Source organism: Strongylocentrotus purpuratus, unplaced genomic scaffold (assembly GCF_000002235.5).
Source record: "Strongylocentrotus purpuratus isolate Spur 01 unplaced genomic scaffold, Spur_5.0 spur5_scaffold_21, whole genome shotgun sequence".
Taxonomy (NCBI): Eukaryota; Metazoa; Echinodermata; class Echinoidea; order Camarodonta; family Strongylocentrotidae; genus Strongylocentrotus; species Strongylocentrotus purpuratus.
In genome coordinates, this window is record NW_022145607.1 from 32,505,652 (window position 1) to 32,524,655 (window position 19,004).

At 36.5% G+C, this 19,004-nt stretch overlaps 1 protein-coding gene across 1 annotated transcript; it reads left to right on the forward strand.

Annotated features, from left to right (window-relative positions):
* The first annotated feature begins 2,793 nt into the window (after positions 1 to 2,793).
* Positions 2,794 to 18,219, forward strand: LOC105438398 (prolow-density lipoprotein receptor-related protein 1-like). Its single transcript, XM_030994330.1, has 14 exons — positions 2,794 to 3,248; positions 6,712 to 6,796; positions 7,333 to 7,505; positions 9,747 to 9,863; positions 10,779 to 10,898; positions 12,060 to 12,212; positions 12,609 to 12,725; positions 13,193 to 13,312; positions 14,059 to 14,155; positions 14,728 to 14,853; positions 15,362 to 15,433; positions 16,398 to 16,469; positions 16,783 to 16,854; positions 18,126 to 18,219. Exons 1-14 carry the CDS (start codon positions 2,912 to 2,914, stop codon positions 18,217 to 18,219), a joined length of 1,755 nt encoding a protein of 584 aa, XP_030850190.1. The 5' UTR covers positions 2,794 to 2,911.
* The last annotated feature ends 785 nt before the right edge of the window (positions 18,220 to 19,004 follow it).

Here is a 19,004-nt window from a genome sequence, read left to right on the forward strand (position 1 = left end):
CGTCATCATTCAGCAGTGCGATGATGTACGGATTCTTTCGTTCAACCTGACGGCTATGTCAGATGATGTCTCACACATATTTCACTTCGTGAGTGCTTGATTATCTAGACATTTTCCAATAGGAAATCAATTTCAGAGAAAGAAGTTAAATGTTGCCGGAAATCTCCCAAAGAAGTGGTTGTGTATCTTTTTGTTTTCCAACGAGATGAATCTTGTCAAAAATTAAATCTCAAATTACTGTAAACTTTACTTAAACATTTGGCTGATCTTTTAATTTTTCGTTTTTCGGGGGGGGGGGGGCTTAAGACCGAAAGGGAAAATAAGAATATGTGTGGTGGTGGTCGGTGCGCTATGCGACTTTATTTTTTTGGTGTATCTCTGTATGTTATTTGATTTCCGCCGTATTACTACGTCTTCCTAGACTCATTTTGTGCGATGTGTTTTTGGAAGAGGAAATGAATACTCCTTTTTTTTAGATGTATCAATTTGTCTCAATCTACACTACATGTATAGGATATTTCAGATTGCGAGACGGCGATGTGTAAAGTATCTCTCCCGGAAAGAATCATAGCTACACGATACTGGGTACTACCAACTGACTGGAACGACAAATTGTGTTTCCGACTGGAGCTTTTAGGATGTCATATACTTGGTAAGAGTTTTTAAAGATTTTTGTATACAAAATCGACTTTTCAACTTGTTACCCTTATTGCAAGCTACGATGCACAATGTCCCTCACCTCTAATATCTCGACTCAGGCCGTAATACCCGTTGGACACGGAGAATCAATTCGATTGTGCCAGGTGCTGACGCAGTTTTTTGTTTTGTTTGTTTGTTTTACCTGACTGCTAAGAAAGCAACCAGGGGACCGAAGGCTTTAACTTTTTTTTCCGAAGGACTTGATGATAAGGATTAAAGCCTTACAAAAGACACTAGTGCATCCCCTTGGTTTCGAATCCGGGACCTCCCGGTTTGGAATCCACTGCTTTACCAATGAGCCATCGCGTCTCCATGTTCTACGTCAGTTCTATGCAGAAAAAATTAGGCCTCGTGTGCAAATAGCATTATCCTCCTCGATGTTCTCTTTTCGCAGACTGTGCGTCTCGATACTGCGAGGAGAACTGCTCATCGGCGTATCTTTCCCCTGAAGTAGCGACGGAAATAGCCTTGGACCAATCAAGAACATTCCCTCCTCGTGCTATGTGCCATCAGGAAATCAGATTGCCAGCAGGTCAATATGTGGTGTTCATTTTCCATGGATTTCAGGTATTTCAAGATTTTCATCTTTTAAAGCCTGTCTGCTCTAGTTTGGCCAGGGAGGATTAGACCTCCCAGCGTGGTCACTGACAGGGGGTTATCTCATCAACCCAGCTCTCAATTAACATAAAAAAGAGGATCATGGGGGACCAACGGGCACCGCTTTAGGCATTGTTTTCGATATAGAGGGAGCAAGTAACTACAAGTAGTGCAGTGGGGCTTTAACGCCATGTTTGGTGATATCAAATGTCTTAAACATTACTTTAAACATGATTCCTAAGTAAAGGGAGATGATAAATTTCAATTTTTCCAGATTTAAAGCAAATAATAAATATATTAACATGTAGTTTTAAGCTTCTAAATATATTGTATTATCTTGTAAAATGTAAGATGAGATGAAGTTACATTTTAACCGTCCTCATTAACAACAGCATGTCCTTTTTCGACAGCATTTTTTCCGTGTATTTGGTTATTTTGGGGGCAAGTCCAATCTATTTTGTCTCGTACTCGGGCCACATCTGAGATTTAGTAAATTCGTCAATAGCCCTATCTAGAGATTAGATCAGACCAAATACGACGTTACCCACAAAGTTGGAATGATTTTTCTTATCTCTCGTCATAGAATGGCTGTGACAATATGCTTTATTTTGATAGACACGCTTCATATCTTATCAGAACTTTAGAGATGAATGTCTATGAATCTTTAGATTGATCAATTAAGCTCAGAGAACAATAAAACTTTATCTATCAAGAATATATCATAGTGTCATGACTCAAACGTACTTGGTTACTTGAAATTGAACATGCCTAAATACCATAACTCTTTGGATTTCCCTTCTCAAAAGTTCTAAAATGCAATAAAGTACTTAAAATTGCAGAAAATTGCGACGAAACATGTTATTTTCTCCCTTCAAGTCTGAGGTTGACAGTAGCGGGAAATCGGATGGTATTCTCTCGATCAGTGACTCAGTCGGTGAGACGGACGTGTCCTTTGACCTCAGTCACGTCCCATCTGTCTTTGTCTCATCATCTTCAAATCCATCAGTGACCTTATTGTCAGGATTTCTCACCGGGATCTCAAGCGCCATAGTTGTCTATGGTTCTGTAGGTATGTTGGCATCGTCGGATGTTTCCTAAGCCTTTTAATTATATACTGGGCCTTCTCATTTTGGAGAACCAAGAGATTTGATTATAAACATCAAAAGCAAAAATATGAAATGATCAAATTAGGCATGTTAATCGCATAACCTTTTGCTGGTTTAAAATACTGCACCTACCGTCCGAATCTTCATTTTTGGGAAAAGATTGAGAGCTAATATCGCGGAAATATTTAGGTTTTATGACACAGATCCTATGGAGAGAGGGGGATTAATTAAGGAGCTGTAAGGTTCGTTTTGTTAAAATCCTATACACAGTGAGAAATTTCTGAATAAATCTTACTAGCGGCTTGATTCCCCCGAAAATATATTGACATAAAATTACGTTCTATTGTGAACATTTTTGTAATTTACCTTTTCAGGTATATACAAAATATATTCTTGTAGTGATTGTATGTAATGACTTGAATTTTATTAAAGATAAACCCAGGTGTAGCGAAAGAACTGAAGGTACATCTGAGGATTATTTCTCCTGCAAGCAAAGCTCCGGGTTTCTGATGTCTCCGGGCTACTTCGATTCATATCCTTCCGATCTGGACCTCTCCTGGGACATCGCCACCAAACCATGGACTCAGATCAGTCTGCACTTCGTCGAACTCGATGTCAAGTCCTTGGAAGAAGGATGCAATGAGGACTACGTGATCATCATGGATATGTCATCTCAACGTTCACTTGGGCGATTCTGCGATCAGAAGAAACCCTCTGGATTAGTTGTGTCGTCATTGAACCGAATGGAGATCAGGTTCCATTCCGACAGCATCAGAAGTGGTGATGGTTTCTTAGCTGAATACTCGTCATATATTCTTATTCCTGATATGATCAACAGTACAAGCAGTAAGTTTTTCGGATTTTTTATTTGGCAGATTTTCTGTACGATCAACAACAACAAAAGGAGTTTCTTATATATAATACCTCGATCTTTAACAAAAATGGTACAAATGGTATTGGTAACATGACACAGGAAAAGCGTTTTGTGTAGGATGATGACCGCGGAGCAATTGTCACCGGATCAACCATTGCCATTTTGACCAATTTCAGCCAGGGCTTATGTGTTTTAACCGTTTGTTTTATAACTTTATATCTTTTAAAAAATTCAAATCATAGATCACACATGTTCTGATGGATGGGATGTTTTCCATGGCTCATGTTGCCGACTCTTTATCAACTCAGAAGCAAGTACATGGAACGAGGCAGAACTGGTATGCCAGGAAAACCCTAAGGGTCATCTAGTCAGCATTCGGGATCAAGACGAGATGGTCTTTCTACATTATATGATCTCTTCCCAATGGGAAGTGACAGAGACCGAGACGTATATAGGAAAGTATTGGTGTACCTAAAAGTATTGTTTCCAGTTTGCATGTGGCACTTTAACACATAACACACATTATACCCTAAATACTAGCATGAACTATGTCTCGAGACCTGGTACTATTTGGTCTCTGTTTAACATCTTGATCAACGCCACTGTTTGTGCTTCATGACGATCTTGAACAGTCAGAGAGACGGACGTGTTTTGAGGAAAAGGGATGTCCTTCATTTAGCAAGACAGTTCCGCAGTGATGAAGACGTCTTACTTTTTAGCCATGCTACTCACTCAACCGCTGCACGCATCACTATGAAGAAACATGACAGAACTGAATTGAATAAGAAAATCATTTATATAGAATCCCCATAGTATGTTGATAGTATGAAAATTTGAACTCGTGATCTGTTATATTTGTACAGACACTTGATTTTTTTGAATAAAAATAAGATTTCACGTCGCTTGGTCATTTGCATTAAAAATCGGAACAGCCACTGTCATACATTTACGGCTTTACGCAGGGTCGTGTTGGGCAGCTTGGCTCTGATCACGGTGTTTACTGATTGCGAAACTTTCTCGTAAACGGAGGGTTTACATTGTCCTCCAATAACGACCGTCTGTTGAGGTCTTAAAGTGTAACATGGTCTTAAAGTGTAACACGGTGCCTAAGTTCCTGAAAAATTAGTCGATGCGCACAGCGCCTTGGCATAATACATCTAGCTAAGTGTTTGCTGTTCACTCGAACTAACCAGCTGGCCGCAGCAATGTCTCGCCGAATTAACTAACTAATCAATATATTCAGGGGGGGGGGGGACAAAAAAAAGACACTTTCTGGGGGGGGGGGAGGGCACATACAAAGGGAAATCTCAAAGCAAAAATATAAAATTGTTTACATTGTGGTCACAATAATGAGGGATGATTTCAATATTTGTTTCTCAGACTCTTTCAACTGAACATGCATGGTCCAATTAGCTACTGTTTAAGCATCATGTTACTTTGCACAATCTGAATATTCACTTACATGACATGGAAGCAAAAGTTTCAAGATAAGTGAGGTCGCTGTGCGAAAAATTACAGCTTGGGATTTTAATCACGATGATGAAAGACTGAAAACTATATAACACACTTATATCAACTATAAATGCGATCTAGCGTAGACACAAGCTTGGGGGGGGGGGGGGTTAAAGAAAAAGAGTTGCTCTTAGTCGCTTAAAAAATAGGGGCACATGTTATGGATAAATGAAAATGGAGCACTCAGATGGAAAAAGGACATTTATTTGAAAAGAAAAGGAACATGTGTCTAAGTAAAAGGGGCAGTAATCAGTGGTGAAAACGGGGCATTTCTCGCACCTGAAAAGGGGCACTCACCAGAGATTTTTAAAAGGGGCACTAATGATAATGAAAAATAGGCATTTGTCGCAGGAAAAGGGGAACCTATAAGATTTTGATAGGGGCATTTATCAAAGATGAAAAGGGGTATTTATGAAAAGGAGAGGGGCCGTATAAAAAAGGGAAAAGGGGCACCCATTAGGAGGGAAAGGGTACTTACAAGAAAGGAAAAGGAGGCATGTGTCAAAGAGGAATTTATGAGAAAGGGAAGGGGCTCTTATTAAAAAGGGGAAAGTGGCACATATCAAAAAGTAAAAGGGCACTTATTAGAGGGGACGCGTGTCAAGGTAAACAATAAAAAGGGCTATTATCAGATATCATAAGGGGCACTTATGAACTTGTGACAAACATACAATCCAGATGAAATACGCCATAGGATAAAATCATTTCTTCACAGTATACGAGTAAGGAAAGAAAAATATAAGAAACCAAGATTACTTTTAAAATTAGAGAAAAAAATAAGAAAAAGATAAAGGAAAGAAGGGAAAAAAAGGCAGCCAGGCCTATAAAAAAAAACAAGAGGTTGACTAGAAGTGAAGACATGGTATCAATATTATCTTGCTCTTTTCCTTTCGTCTTCTTTTCATTTCAATTTTCGTTCAATTTATTTCTATCTTTCTTGGTTTCTTTTTCCTATATTCTATTCATTTATTATTTATATTTATTTTCTTTTTTTACTTTTTCTTTTTTCTTTCTTATCCCATTTTCTTTCTTCCTTTCCTTCCTTCTGCTTCTTCAATTTCTTTTTCATTTGTTTTCTTTTCTTTGCGGCTTACTTTCCGGCATATTTTCATCATCAAGAGAAGTTAAATGTGCTAGATAGATGTAATCAGAAACAATGATATCTCCAAATTAACGGTCAAATTCCAAATTGTCCCCCCATAACGAATGGCGATTAACACGGCCTGCTGTGCATGTAGCGCAGTCGGAGCGCAGTCTATAAATGCTTCGCGGTAATGACAATCTTCGGCCTTTTCCACTTGAATCTCTCCCTCTCTCTCTCTCTCTCTCTCTCTCTCTCTCTCTTTATGGGATAAAAGAGAGCTTACGAAGCTACTCATGTAAGGCATAATCTTTCCTATCGGTCTGTATTAAGCTTTAAATGTTGAATTGGTACACTTTAGTCGAACAATTGCAGCAACTAGCTAGTTAGCTGGAACGAAAGCGAGCAGTATACTGCTGTTTGCATGCATGATAACTACAGCTAGCTGTACGTAAGCGCCGCGCGCACGCAGCGACTCTTTTTTCAGGAGCTAGGGGGTCGTGTTACACTTTAAGACCATGTTACACTTTAAGACCTCAACAACCGTCTCTCTGACTGTTCAATTGACCCCTCTTGACTCTTCGTGCATTGTGCAATTGCGAGCACTTCAGGTATTAAAAAATAATTGTCAAGATTGTTGAAGCATGGTCGTGCAAGCAGTCCTTGCAGTCCTTGCAAGAAGAGTCCCAAATGGACCAATCGTATTGCTTCTCTGCTGTTCAGATGATGTAAATGTCTTTATTTATTATAGATTAGCAAAGCATTTTGATATTTTAGGAGGAAAAATCTATAAACTTTTGGAAATATTTGACGACTGAACTGTTTGCACATTTTGATCGTAGGTCTCGGCAGAAGAGATGAACGTGGAGTTTTCTATTGGAATGACGGCACCCCTATGTCTTACACAGATTGGTACAATCCCCCACAGTAAGTCACGTGATGGAAAGTGATTTTTTTTTTTTTAAATTAATTTGTGATATGTTAAACCTTATGTTTCTTGTATCTTGTTTAACAGCTAACCCTTAGGAAATGTAGTACTTATTATTATCATCACAAAGTAAATAGTACTATTTATTTCCCTAAATGTTATTCATTTTTCAGAATCATTTCTGTAATTCAGCTCAGTATTCTTTGTACGAAAAATGGATGACGTTTGAACAATTTTCTTGTTTAGTCAGCGAAATAAAGTCGAAGGCGCATAACGAACCACGAGGTGCAGGTGTACCAAAGCATCCCATGTACACATTATTTGGAACGATAACCTTCTCGTATTGCTCCTTACATAATGTATTTTTCGTAGAATCCCATAGAAATGTGTTTTTTGACACGTGCATGTTTTAAAAAACTATTTTCGTATTAAAAGTTGCATTCTAAAATTAGCTGACCGCTAAAATAACGGAATTTTATCTTTGACTGCATTTCTTTAAACGCCTAAAACATTGTATTTTTGTTTTAATTTGCAGAGGAACGGAAGGTGAGAGGCAGCCTAATGGAGGTTCACTTGAAGCATGCACAATGCTAGTCTTCGATTCAGCCACTTCGACAGATCGGTCGACCAATCTGTGGCATGACGTAGCGTGTGCATCTCCTGAAACAAAGCAGTTCATTTGTGAAACAGCAGCATCCGGAGCACTTGGTACAGTAATTAAATCTAGTCACACACATATGCACCCTCACACACCTACACACACCCACACTCAGCTCAGTATTGTAATGTACTGTATCGGAAAATGTATCCAATGTCAAATATTACATTGATGCATATAAATATGTATGTTTTGAAGATGAGATAGAAAACAGTAAATCAATTATCAATTAATTGCGGTGCTAATTAGTTCCAAGTTTTGGAATGTGCATACAAACTCAAAGATGGTAAAGTTAAAATTAAAAAGAAAAGTTTCATCGTTTGAAAAGGGTATGAGTATGCTTATGAATAAAATATACACTGACACACCCACACACCCACCCAAACACATTTATGTATGAACAAGACTTGACTCTTATTTGCAAAAAGCCTACGTATCGTTTCCACGCTACATTCTACATACGTTACATACTTTAGTTTAACATTTCTCTCTTCAAATTGATATTGCTGTTATACTTTGAAATACATAATCCGAATGTTATAGCAATTAGTTTTACTTTGTTTACTATCATGATTTTCACAGATCTATCAGGGGAATTACTAATAACCTTACCGTCAGGAGGTAAGATACTTCTCTATGCTTTGTTGTTTTTAGATAGCACGAAATAGTCATATATATTTAAATTTCATTTCTGATCAATAATTTCGCACTTTCAATTGAAAGTCTTCGAGTGGAATCTGTTCTTTATGTGTAAAATAACAATTAGAAGTGCTATAGTAAGAACAGTACGTATACTCATATTTATAATATGTTTTGTTTAATTTGTACTATTTATAATGTGCAAATATATATATATATATATATATGCAAAATATTAATGTTACCTATACACCCTTTTCCTATTCACCAAACATAGACACCTTGCTTTCGTAGTAGATCCGTCCAATTAAGTTGTTTACACTGCATTAATACGCATGTCACATCTTTACTACAATATTTTAACAGAAGCTTGTATGTTTGTCATAATTACATGAAATTAAGTCACCCTTGTTATTACGTATCTCCAGTTCAATTGCCCGATAAAGTGAAGTAGAAAAAACTTGTCATTCTATCAATTCATATAGACTCTGTCAGCAACTGCGGGACTAGACTTTTCCGATGTTCTGCGGGTGAATGCATCAGTAAGGCCGTTGTTTGCGATGGAGTACTGGACTGTTTATACGGGAGCGATGAAGATAGTTGCCAAGAAGGTATAGATCAAATCAAATCAATTCACTTATGAAATCTACAATCTCAAATTGTCATGACTCCATACATTTAAAATCATATAATTCGTCGCTGTTTTCACGAAGTGACGGTAGTGAAAAAGAATTGCATTCACTTTGCGTGACGATTTTCCTCACTACCGTCACTTCGTGAAAACAGGGACGAATTGCTGTCCATAATACTCCTCTGTGTTACGTTGCGGTGTGCACATAATTTCATTGTTATGGGCGGCCAAAAGGGCCAAAATTAATAAACGAAAATAAACAAACAATGATAGAAATAAACAAAACACTAAAAATCATCAAGAACAGTAATAAAGGAAGAAGCCCGGGGACAACTTCGGATAAGGATATCTAAAAACTATTCCTAGAGCCTAAACTCCTAAATGCAAGAGTGTCGCAACATTGACACTTTTTCTTTCGCATCCATATTGAAATTTAGCTTTGAAAGGAAGTGATTATTGATAATTGAGGAACAACGTCTGCAAAGAATTATCAAAAGTGAATAAGAATGATTACTCGATTTGAGGCAAAAGGTATTTGACTGACTGATAATATTTAACTCTGTCATTTCTGATTCAGTTTGTAATTCTGATCAGTTTCGATGCAGTGACGGGTCATGCATATCAATATCATTCTATTGTGATTCCATCCCGCAATGCCCGGATAACTCGGATGAAAGTGAATGTGGTAAGTGAGAAAAATTGTTTTTCTTTTAAGCCAAATTAATGTTCCAACACCCCGATTACTGTTTTTATTATTATTACTATTAATTATGTGGTGGTGGTGGTTATTTTACCTGACTGCTAAGAAAGCATACATGCTTGTGGGTAAGCAACCAGAAGGCCTTCTGTCGATTCCAAAGATATTAGGACAAGTTCCCGTCCCAACAAAGTCATGTTAGAACATAGGACTATCAGAGGTATATCAATCAAAGAACGGGGGCGGTAACGACTATATTTTCTTATAAAAATACAGCAACTACAGGTGTAATTTAGATCGAATTTAATTTTGTTTTTCTTTCAGCCTTACCGCCTTGTACTGAAGATGAGTTTGCATGTAACAATGGTCAGTGCATTCCAGCCAGTAAAAGATGTGATTTCATCAGCCATTGTCACGATTCATCAGATGAAGATGGCTGTGGTAATAATTATATTTCAAATACTAGTAATTTAGAATGTTAAATTGTTTGGTGACTCTATGTAGCCATGCAGGCCCTATTTTATCATATTTATGTCAATCTGGTGTTAATTTGGTTCTAGGTATAGATACGATAATTTTAAGTTTTTAGTGTTTGATCTTATTTGTCCGAAGTTCCCTATGATGGTAATAGGATAAGGGGCACTTATATATTCCAGACCAATTATATTACTGAACTATAGCGGACGATGTAGATCTAACAATAAAAAGAGAGTTTTATGGTAGAACAGGAAATCGCCGTATTTTCCATGTTTGGTCAATAAATTATTATGACATTCGACATTAACAAAAGTTGTTCAATTTCAATATCGTGTCGTGAAATAATTTATTAGAAAATGCAAAAAAAGGTATCGTGACTTGGTATAAATCATAAGGTGAAATAGGAATACAATTTAAACATAAATACCTCTTTCTGATCGGGTTAAATCTGATTGCATTCTGAATTCGTGGTTCTCTGTCAGAAAATTTCCTGGAGGTCTTCGGCAGCTCTTGTCAACTTCAAACTATTCTAACAACGTAATGCAAAACTATTGTAATGCTGTACATCTATTCTATTCTAGATCTTTTTAGTAATCTTTGTGTGAAGTTCAAACTATTCTATTTGTAAGGGGATGAATTCAAATTCTACCCTACACACTTTTGGGGCCCAATGGAAGACCAGCAGCAACAATACAGTTGCAACTGAAAATGGGCTACCAGCCGTATTTTGTCCTTTTTCTCTGTGTGATTACGTTGTATGTATTTTATCTGATTTTATTATACAGAAATAAAAACAACAACAAACAACAACAACAACAACAACACTATCATGATAGAAGCCCAAGTTTATGCTATTCTATCTCCTTCCCCCCGACACAGTCTTAGAGCTTTCTCAATCTGCCTTCCAGTGCTACGACGGTTCGCTTTTTCCAAGGCAGGTTCATTGTGATGGTGTGATCGACTGCATAGGAAATACGAACGAGGATGAATCTGAGTGTGGTGAGTATCACTCTGTGACCTCATGCATCACCAAATCCAATCCGATTTACTACTAACCGGACAAATACTGAGTATCTAACCCGGTCAAAGAGTGTGTTTTTCATCTTAGATACAAACAAATCATCCAGCTTCTAATTGTAACGTAATTAATTATCTGCATTACTGATCAATGTTACAAAATCGTTATGCCCGTTTAATACTAAACGTACATATTTTGACACCTCGTATTATATTATTATCCTGTCTAAGATGGCAATCAGTTGTTGAAAGAGTGCAATACCAATATAGATTATGGATGTATAAGGTGATAAATAATAAAATGCCGAAATATATTAAGGATATCGTGTGCTATCGACCGATAAACGTTTATACCAGGTATGCAACTACCTGTGCAATATTCATTAAAAAACACAAAACCGAGTATTTCAAAAGATTTTTCTGTTATCAAGGCTCCGTTATATGTAATGCATTACCCCCTTTTTGTACGTTTATTAAACTCACTGGATTCATTTTTAAAAAAACACTGCAAACTCCTTTCTCTCACATAGTTTAAAATAGTACTTACATGAATATTTTACCCCTCCCCCCCCCCCCCCCATTTATTTCAATATTTTATCTTGTTTAATTTTTGTGTTCATTATAACTTATGTATGTTTATATGTTTTGTAAAAAAGAAAATTGTTTTTGTTTTGTTTTGATTATGTTGGTCGAGCAGTTTTTATAACTGAAAGGGCTACCCTGTCAAAACGACAAATAAATAAAATCCTACCTGAACATATTATAGGAAAGGCGAGATGGTCTTTAGATAACCGTATTGTCTTTCCCAAAGTGTTACCTTATTATAAAAATGATAGCCTACATTGTGCATCATTAGATTTAATAATAGCCTATACCGGTTTACTAACATGTTAACATTTATGGATGTTTCTTTCTTTGAGACCTTGTGACGAGTGATTCCATTAACCTGTTATTAATGAATGAACTGCAATACTCGGAAACCATTCTGCATACATTACTTTTTGCTATGTCGGGCGAGGCTCGGGTAAGCTTTCAATTTGTCAAGAACACCCTTTCTTTAAAAGTATGAACACTTTTAAAAATGTTAGTAATTCGATTTGTTGGTCAAATTAAATGTTTCGATTATCCACTTCTTTTGCACAGCTTATAGCACTCCGGGTGACGCCTGCGATTCGGCTACAGATATCACGTGCAATAACGGAGCATGCGCGTCACACACAACACGGTGTCTTCATAAACTAGATGAATATGGCTTCTTCACCGGATGTCGTGACGTCACACATCTAAGAGCCTGTGGTAGGCGCCATTTTCATTTCAATGATGTTCAGTATTTACGAGTGTTAAAATGGTTAATCCAAACGCTTTATAATTAATTGGTATCCGAGTTTAACGACGACTTTGAAGTGTAGGGCATTTTTTGCCGTTGCGAATGTTGCCTACAAATTATCAGTTATAAGAGTCGTGGTTTTCAAGAGTTCATGTACAGCTGTAGCGAGAACTTAAATTCATTTATGATGAGTACAAGACAGATTCAATAAAAGAAGGGTTTTATGTTTTTTTTCTTCTTCTTATAGAAATTCACAGGTCATTTTACACATTTTCATTGCGGCTATTTTTGTCACACATATTACGCAACCGCGTATATCACTCATTGTTCTCAATTAACATTTTTTAAATATTCATTTTGTACAGGTAATTTTGAGTGTCCAGAGTCATACCTGAAGTGCCCTTCTTCTTACTGCATCCCCCTCCGATATCGATGCGACGGAAAAATGGACTGCCCCTCCGGAGAAGATGAAGCCTTTTGCGGTGACTTTGGTTAACGATTTTTAAAGAGCAGATGGATGGATTCAATTTATAATAAGATGTGCATACACTAGTCGATTGGGAATTTGAAAGAAATTCGCAGTAACAGAGCCACTGTTAAAGATTGCAGAAACTAATTGACATGTTAGGGTGGATGATAGCATTGATTTGGGGGTTAGAATTGGAGAATTTAAAGTTTTCTTTTAACCTTTACTTACGTCGTAGTTGTCTAGCCCGAGCTATATTGTGAAACTGGGTTTTTAGAACTATTCTTTGCCCTATTTTCAAATTCATTTAGCAGTTTCTTAGGTCCATGAAAGAAAACGAAAAGAATCTTGTATCCTTTGGTATATCTATCCCATGATAAATGCTAGCTGGCACATGGAGATTAATTATGTGGCATATAAAGAGTTAATGTATTTTTCTGTGTCATATCTCTGAACCTCCACCCCTGTATACATCGAACGTAGATGAGTATGAATGCCCGGATGGATCATATCGATGTCATGGGCAACACTATTGTATCGGTCTTGATCACGTGTGCGATGACATCATACACTGTCCCGAACGAGACGATGAGGAATTCTGTGGTATGTGATATTCACTATTTTGGTGGTAATTACACACACGAACATATGGTATCATCTATACTTCTGTACAACAAATTACTTGTAAATTGTATGTCATTACATTTAGGCTTGTGTACATTGTAGTTGCAAATTCAAGCCACTTGATCTTTCAACAACGAAACAACAACAGCATCAACGACAGAATAAATAAATAAATCAGTGAATATTGATCAAGTAGTATAGATTCGGGTAAAGTAGTCAATGTGGTAAAAAAGAGGAAAAAAGAGGCATTACAGTACATTAAAGCTTATCTGTACTAGTTTACAGGAGGGATTATACCGCCCTGCAAGGTCACTGGACAGGTGGTTATCTCATCAACTCAGCTCTCAGTTAACATAAGAAAGAGAGGATCATGGGGGACCAATGGTCACCGATTAGGCATTGTTTGTTATATAGAGGGCGCAAGTAGCTACAAGTAGTGCAGTGTGCCTTTAAAAACTTACATTACTACACAAAAAACTGTTTTAAAAAAATGACAATTTGTTAATATTGGCATGATTGGTATAAAGAAGAAGAATGGTAGTATACATGAGTCGTTTAATGTGTAAAAATACCTTGACATAGTCGAGTAGGATACTGGCATTACATAATAATTTTAACAATAGAATGACAATATTAATGTACATTTTCACGTAATAGTAAATTAATTTCAAATATTTCTATTTTGAATTAACATGTTAATGAATTGGATTTTGTTTTTACAAAAGATCAATGCCCCCAAGGCTGTGAGTGTGATGCACTATCCTACTCCTGCCATCCGGACCAGGTCGATTTTAGGCTCCTTCCCCGCCAGCTCAGAAAATTGTAAATAATATATAATATATATATATAGTCAAACCTGTCTATAGCGGCCACCCAAAGGAAACACAAAAATGGTATTTGTAGACAGATTCCTAGTACATGTTTCAACGAGAAACCATTTCGAAGGGAATCAAAAAACGTGATCTTTGTTGCCAGGTGGTCAATTAAGCAGGTTTGACTGTATTTCACAAGATTTTATTTACAAGGTTATGCACTTAAGTACACGCAATTGTGGTATAGGTAATATTTGAACTGATTTATTTTTCTGAAAAGATGAAATATGAAAATGAATGGTTTCGTCGGAGCAGTTATGACGTCAACATATCAAATAAATGCTTAAACAACTCTTTCACAGAAATGAACTGATTTGATTTGACTCGAAGGTTATTGCTTTTATGTTAAGCATGAAGACAAATCTGATGAAACATATTTTTTAATATATTTCATTCCATGTTAGTCTCCATTTTTGAAAGTGCGGGTGTACTCAGGCATTGGAACAAAATACGTTTAGTCCCTAAACTCTCCTTGATTGTGCAGTGAAGACTCATCCATATTACACCCATCATCTTCTTTAGATCTGTAATCTGTGACGAGCTAGATGGCCCGTGCGATTCATCCTTAAGTATTGTGACGAATGATGACGTCACAGAAGGGACTAGTTATCAACTCATGCCCCTGTTGATGCCCTATTTGATTTCTTTGTAAGTATCTGTTTAATAGTGTTTATAATTGATTTTTCATTTGTGTATAAGTGCTTTATGTGGTTTTCCACTCTTCGAGTGGGTCTAGGCCTTATACCTTAGTCACACAGCCAAACCAACTCCACCTCGATTCCAATACGAATGATTCTTAGCCACTGCTGGTAATAATCTTTTTTGTTCGGTCTGTCTGCAGTCTCGTCGTTGTAACCGAGGTATCTTATATTTCGGCTTATATTAATATTTTTTAATAATTAAAACAAACATAAATCATAATTGTTACTTTTTATTACAAAATTATTAATATTATTGTTATAAGTGTTGCTGCTATTATTATTATTATCATTAGAAGGACTTGTATCGGCGTAAAACCAGTATCACAACGAAAATGCATTGGAAAGCAATGTGCGATATGGCATTTCCTCTTTTTTTGTAAAGACTTAATGGTTTGGTTTATCAACCAGATACAGCGAATTGGACTTACCGGTTTTAATTTGTGAATTAATTACAGGTACTTGGAAGCGTCATTTCTGGAAGAAATTCAACAAGGTTCATTTCTGGAAAACAAAAACCTTTTGAATTTGTAAGTATGATGCCTACCTTTTGTGTAAAGGTTGCGTAGATATACTAGAGGTTTTATTTCTACTGGCATTTCACTGAGAACGTCGATTTAGAGCCACAGTGCTCCAAATGAACATTCGGGTAATGATCGATAAATCTACCGAACCTGCAGGAGGCCAAATGGTATGCCAGAATCCTTGTTAACATACAGCCGCCAAGTTTGGCGTATTAAGAATGACTACATTTTAAGAAAAATACAATATCAAAATATAAGTCGAGTCTGTATGGCTACACGGACGGTTTTCCAAATATCTAAATTCAGCATGACCAATGTGCTTATTTCGGTTACACTGTGGAAAATAGGAGAACGAATGTAAGTACTATGGTCACTAGACGAGCTGATATTAATAACTAACATATATTGATACCCGCAGAGTAAAATATATCACACTTTGGCTACCGAAAAAACTGGAATATAGAAACCACAGTGTGGTGAAAATGAATGTAACCACTGTGGCCAATGGAAAACTGGAATGTAGATAACACAGTGCGGTGAGAATGAATGTAACCAATGTGGCCACCAAGAGAATGATTGAATATTGGTACGGAAGCGTGACGAGATTGGATATAAACACACTGGTCACTGGTAGAACTGTGGGATATAGGTACCACGGGGTGATTGTAATCACGCTGTGTCCACCAGGAGGGCAGAATAATCGTTGTTGAATATAGGTTCCACCGAAGGATCCTATGGAATGTAATCATACTTCGGCCACAGTAAGAATTGTATTCAGTACCAAATGTTGCCACGTGGGATTCAGAAGGGACACGGGCCCGTTGTTTGAAGTATTGCCAGAGTTGATTTGGAACACATCCAAAGTGGCAAAGTAAACTCGGCAACATTAGGTAAAGTTTATCAATCGTTATGCTGAGATCTAAGTATCAATGTATATACCATTGTGTTTTAATATTTAATTTCATTACAGGAATCTGGCGAGGAACAGTATTCGCAGTCTTTTTCGAGGTACTTTTGATGGTCTCCATCGTATGAAAACGCTGTAAGTACCTGCCTTTGAATTCAAATGTTAAGCGAGGTGCAAACCTACAGGATAATACTTTATTGTTAACAATATAGCTTCAAAGCTTCTCACTCCCACGTTTTGACTTGGATGGATTTTCTTCTTTGATCTCAGTGAAGTCCAGCTACACAAGACTCCGATAAAGCTTCATTGAGAGCAGGAAACATCACTTCTAAATCTGATTTGATTTCATACAGTAAAATCATTGTCTGTGCTTTGTAATTTGATTCTCAGTAGTAGCGACCTGTGATAAATAGACTGCAATCAATTTTAATGTATTAATTTCTTTTAGAAACCTTTCAGGAAATCCACTCACGGTTGTCGAGGCGGGAGCATTCGGGAATCTTACCCATCTTCAAGAATTGTAAGAACCGTAATTTGATTAAATAGTACTTAACTTAAATCTATCATAATGTAACCTATTTTTTATAGATAAATAATTAGGTCTCATTTACCCAGGGTAGCTCAATCATTAGTTATACAGCTCTTCCTGGGGACTTTGCAACTTTCAATACCCAAGTTATTGCCAAGTACCCATTAACACCTGGGTGGATAGTGGCAAATGTGGATTAATGTCTTGCTAAAGGACGTTAGATTCGGGCTTCGATTCGATTCTTCTACTCACGGATTGAGAGCCAAGTGAACCAACCACTATACCACGGCATATACATCGCAAATTATTACTTAGTTGACCGTATTTATATTTCCAAGATAGAATATTACCATAATAAATACAAACGCTTACTACTTGTACACTTAAAACCTGTGTAACGTTCCAGAAATCAATTCAAAGGCAATTTCAATACCCTATTGTGTACTCTATAGAAATCATGCTCTTATTACATGTAATACATAGTAAATACATAGTAAATACATAGTAAATACATAGTAAATACATAGTAACTGCATAGTAAATACATAGTAAATACATATTAAATACATACTAAATACATACTAAATACATAGTACATACTTAGTAAATACATACTAAATACGTAGTATGGCGTCATTATCGTGTTCGTATACGATTCGATAAGCGATGACCTAGGCTATATTGCAATCGCTTTTATAAAGGTAATACAAAGTTTTGGGAAATTTTGAAAATTGGGTGGATAGTGATTCATTACAATTTTGATATATTTGAATGCCCCTGTGGATATTTTATAAGCACTAGAACTTTTAGCCCCTAAAACACTTCTGCTTTCGAGAAAAATTGAATCTAAAAATTTACCGGTGCTCCCGGTACATTTTGATAAATTTCAAATAGCGCCTACGGCCGAACAATGGTAGCTGCGACTATGAAAATCTCAGAATATGTAGTTGTGATATATAATTTTCAAACGGGAATAGCTAATTGGTCGAGTTTAGTCAAGAAACATTGTTTGATAGCTTAATTTATATATTGACCTTGAGAGGGAGCTACACAACATGAAGAGTTTATTATTTACAATTTCATAACTTTAGACTCGATTTCAACCGCGACAACGATCACTGAATATTGTGGGATCGCATTGCTTCCAATAATGTTCATTTGAACCAAATTCATGACCTCATACCAAAACTTTGTAGGTTGATTATCTGTGATTGCGATCGTATTAAACGAATACAAAAGATGATTTACGGATTTCTTTGCAGGGATCTTCGTGGGACCGCCATCACCGTTACAACAGACACGGGACGTGATATGTTCCACGGATTGAAACACCTCAAGAACATGTTCGTTTTTTAAAATCTGATATAAATAAACTAGACCGTAGAATGATTGCACGATGAAACATGAATGATAAGACCAAGGAATGTAATGCGTTGTAGCCAATGATAAGTTGGGGTAACATTTTTGACAATTCGATAACAGTTTGAAAAAAGTTTGGTCCTGAGGAAACTGTCAGGAAACGTCGAAAATTCGAGCTGTGACATCCAATTTGTATTTGTTAAAATTATTCAGGTACCTGCCTCTTGACTTATTATTTCTGAGCAATGCGTGTACATATGGCCCAGTCACATCCACACAATAAAACATATCCGAAATCATTGGAGATCAAGGGCAATCCTGTATACGTAGCCTAAAAGATAAAGATATAGTTCGTGTTTGGATTTCTATAATAACGTCCCTTTCCCCATGTAAACTTGTATTTTCATATTTAAAACTCTTCCAGAAGCAGAGTTATTTTGATCATTTCACGCAACAACTAACTGCTTCTTCAGTAGACTGAGAGTAAGCCTATACGCAACTAAATTACTATTGTTTTAGGAAACTGTATACGCATGAAAAGGTCACGTATAAGAATATATTTGAGGAAATGGTTGTAAGACTCTTTTTTTTTGTACTTAAATGAAATTTAGTTAATAGTTAATAGTCAAAATTATCATAATAAACATGTACAAATAGGGATAATAATGCGATTATGGATTCGCTAAAGATGCCTCAATCTACTAGGGTCCTAGTAAATTTGACATAGTTTTATTTCATATTTACTATACTTGCAATACATTTCAAGTCAGCATGTTATTTCT

Coding starts and splice junctions, on each gene's coding strand:
- LOC105438398 (XM_030994330.1), top strand. CDS start 2,912: ATGTCTCCGGGCTACTTCGATTCATATCCTTCCGATCTGGACCTCTCC. Junction 6,797..7,332: donor GATTGGTACAATCCCCCACA/GTAAGTCACGTG, acceptor TTTAATTTGCAG/AGGAACGGAAGGTGAGAGGC. Junction 12,726..13,192: donor AGAAGATGAAGCCTTTTGCG/GTGACTTTGGTT, acceptor CATCGAACGTAG/ATGAGTATGAATGCCCGGAT.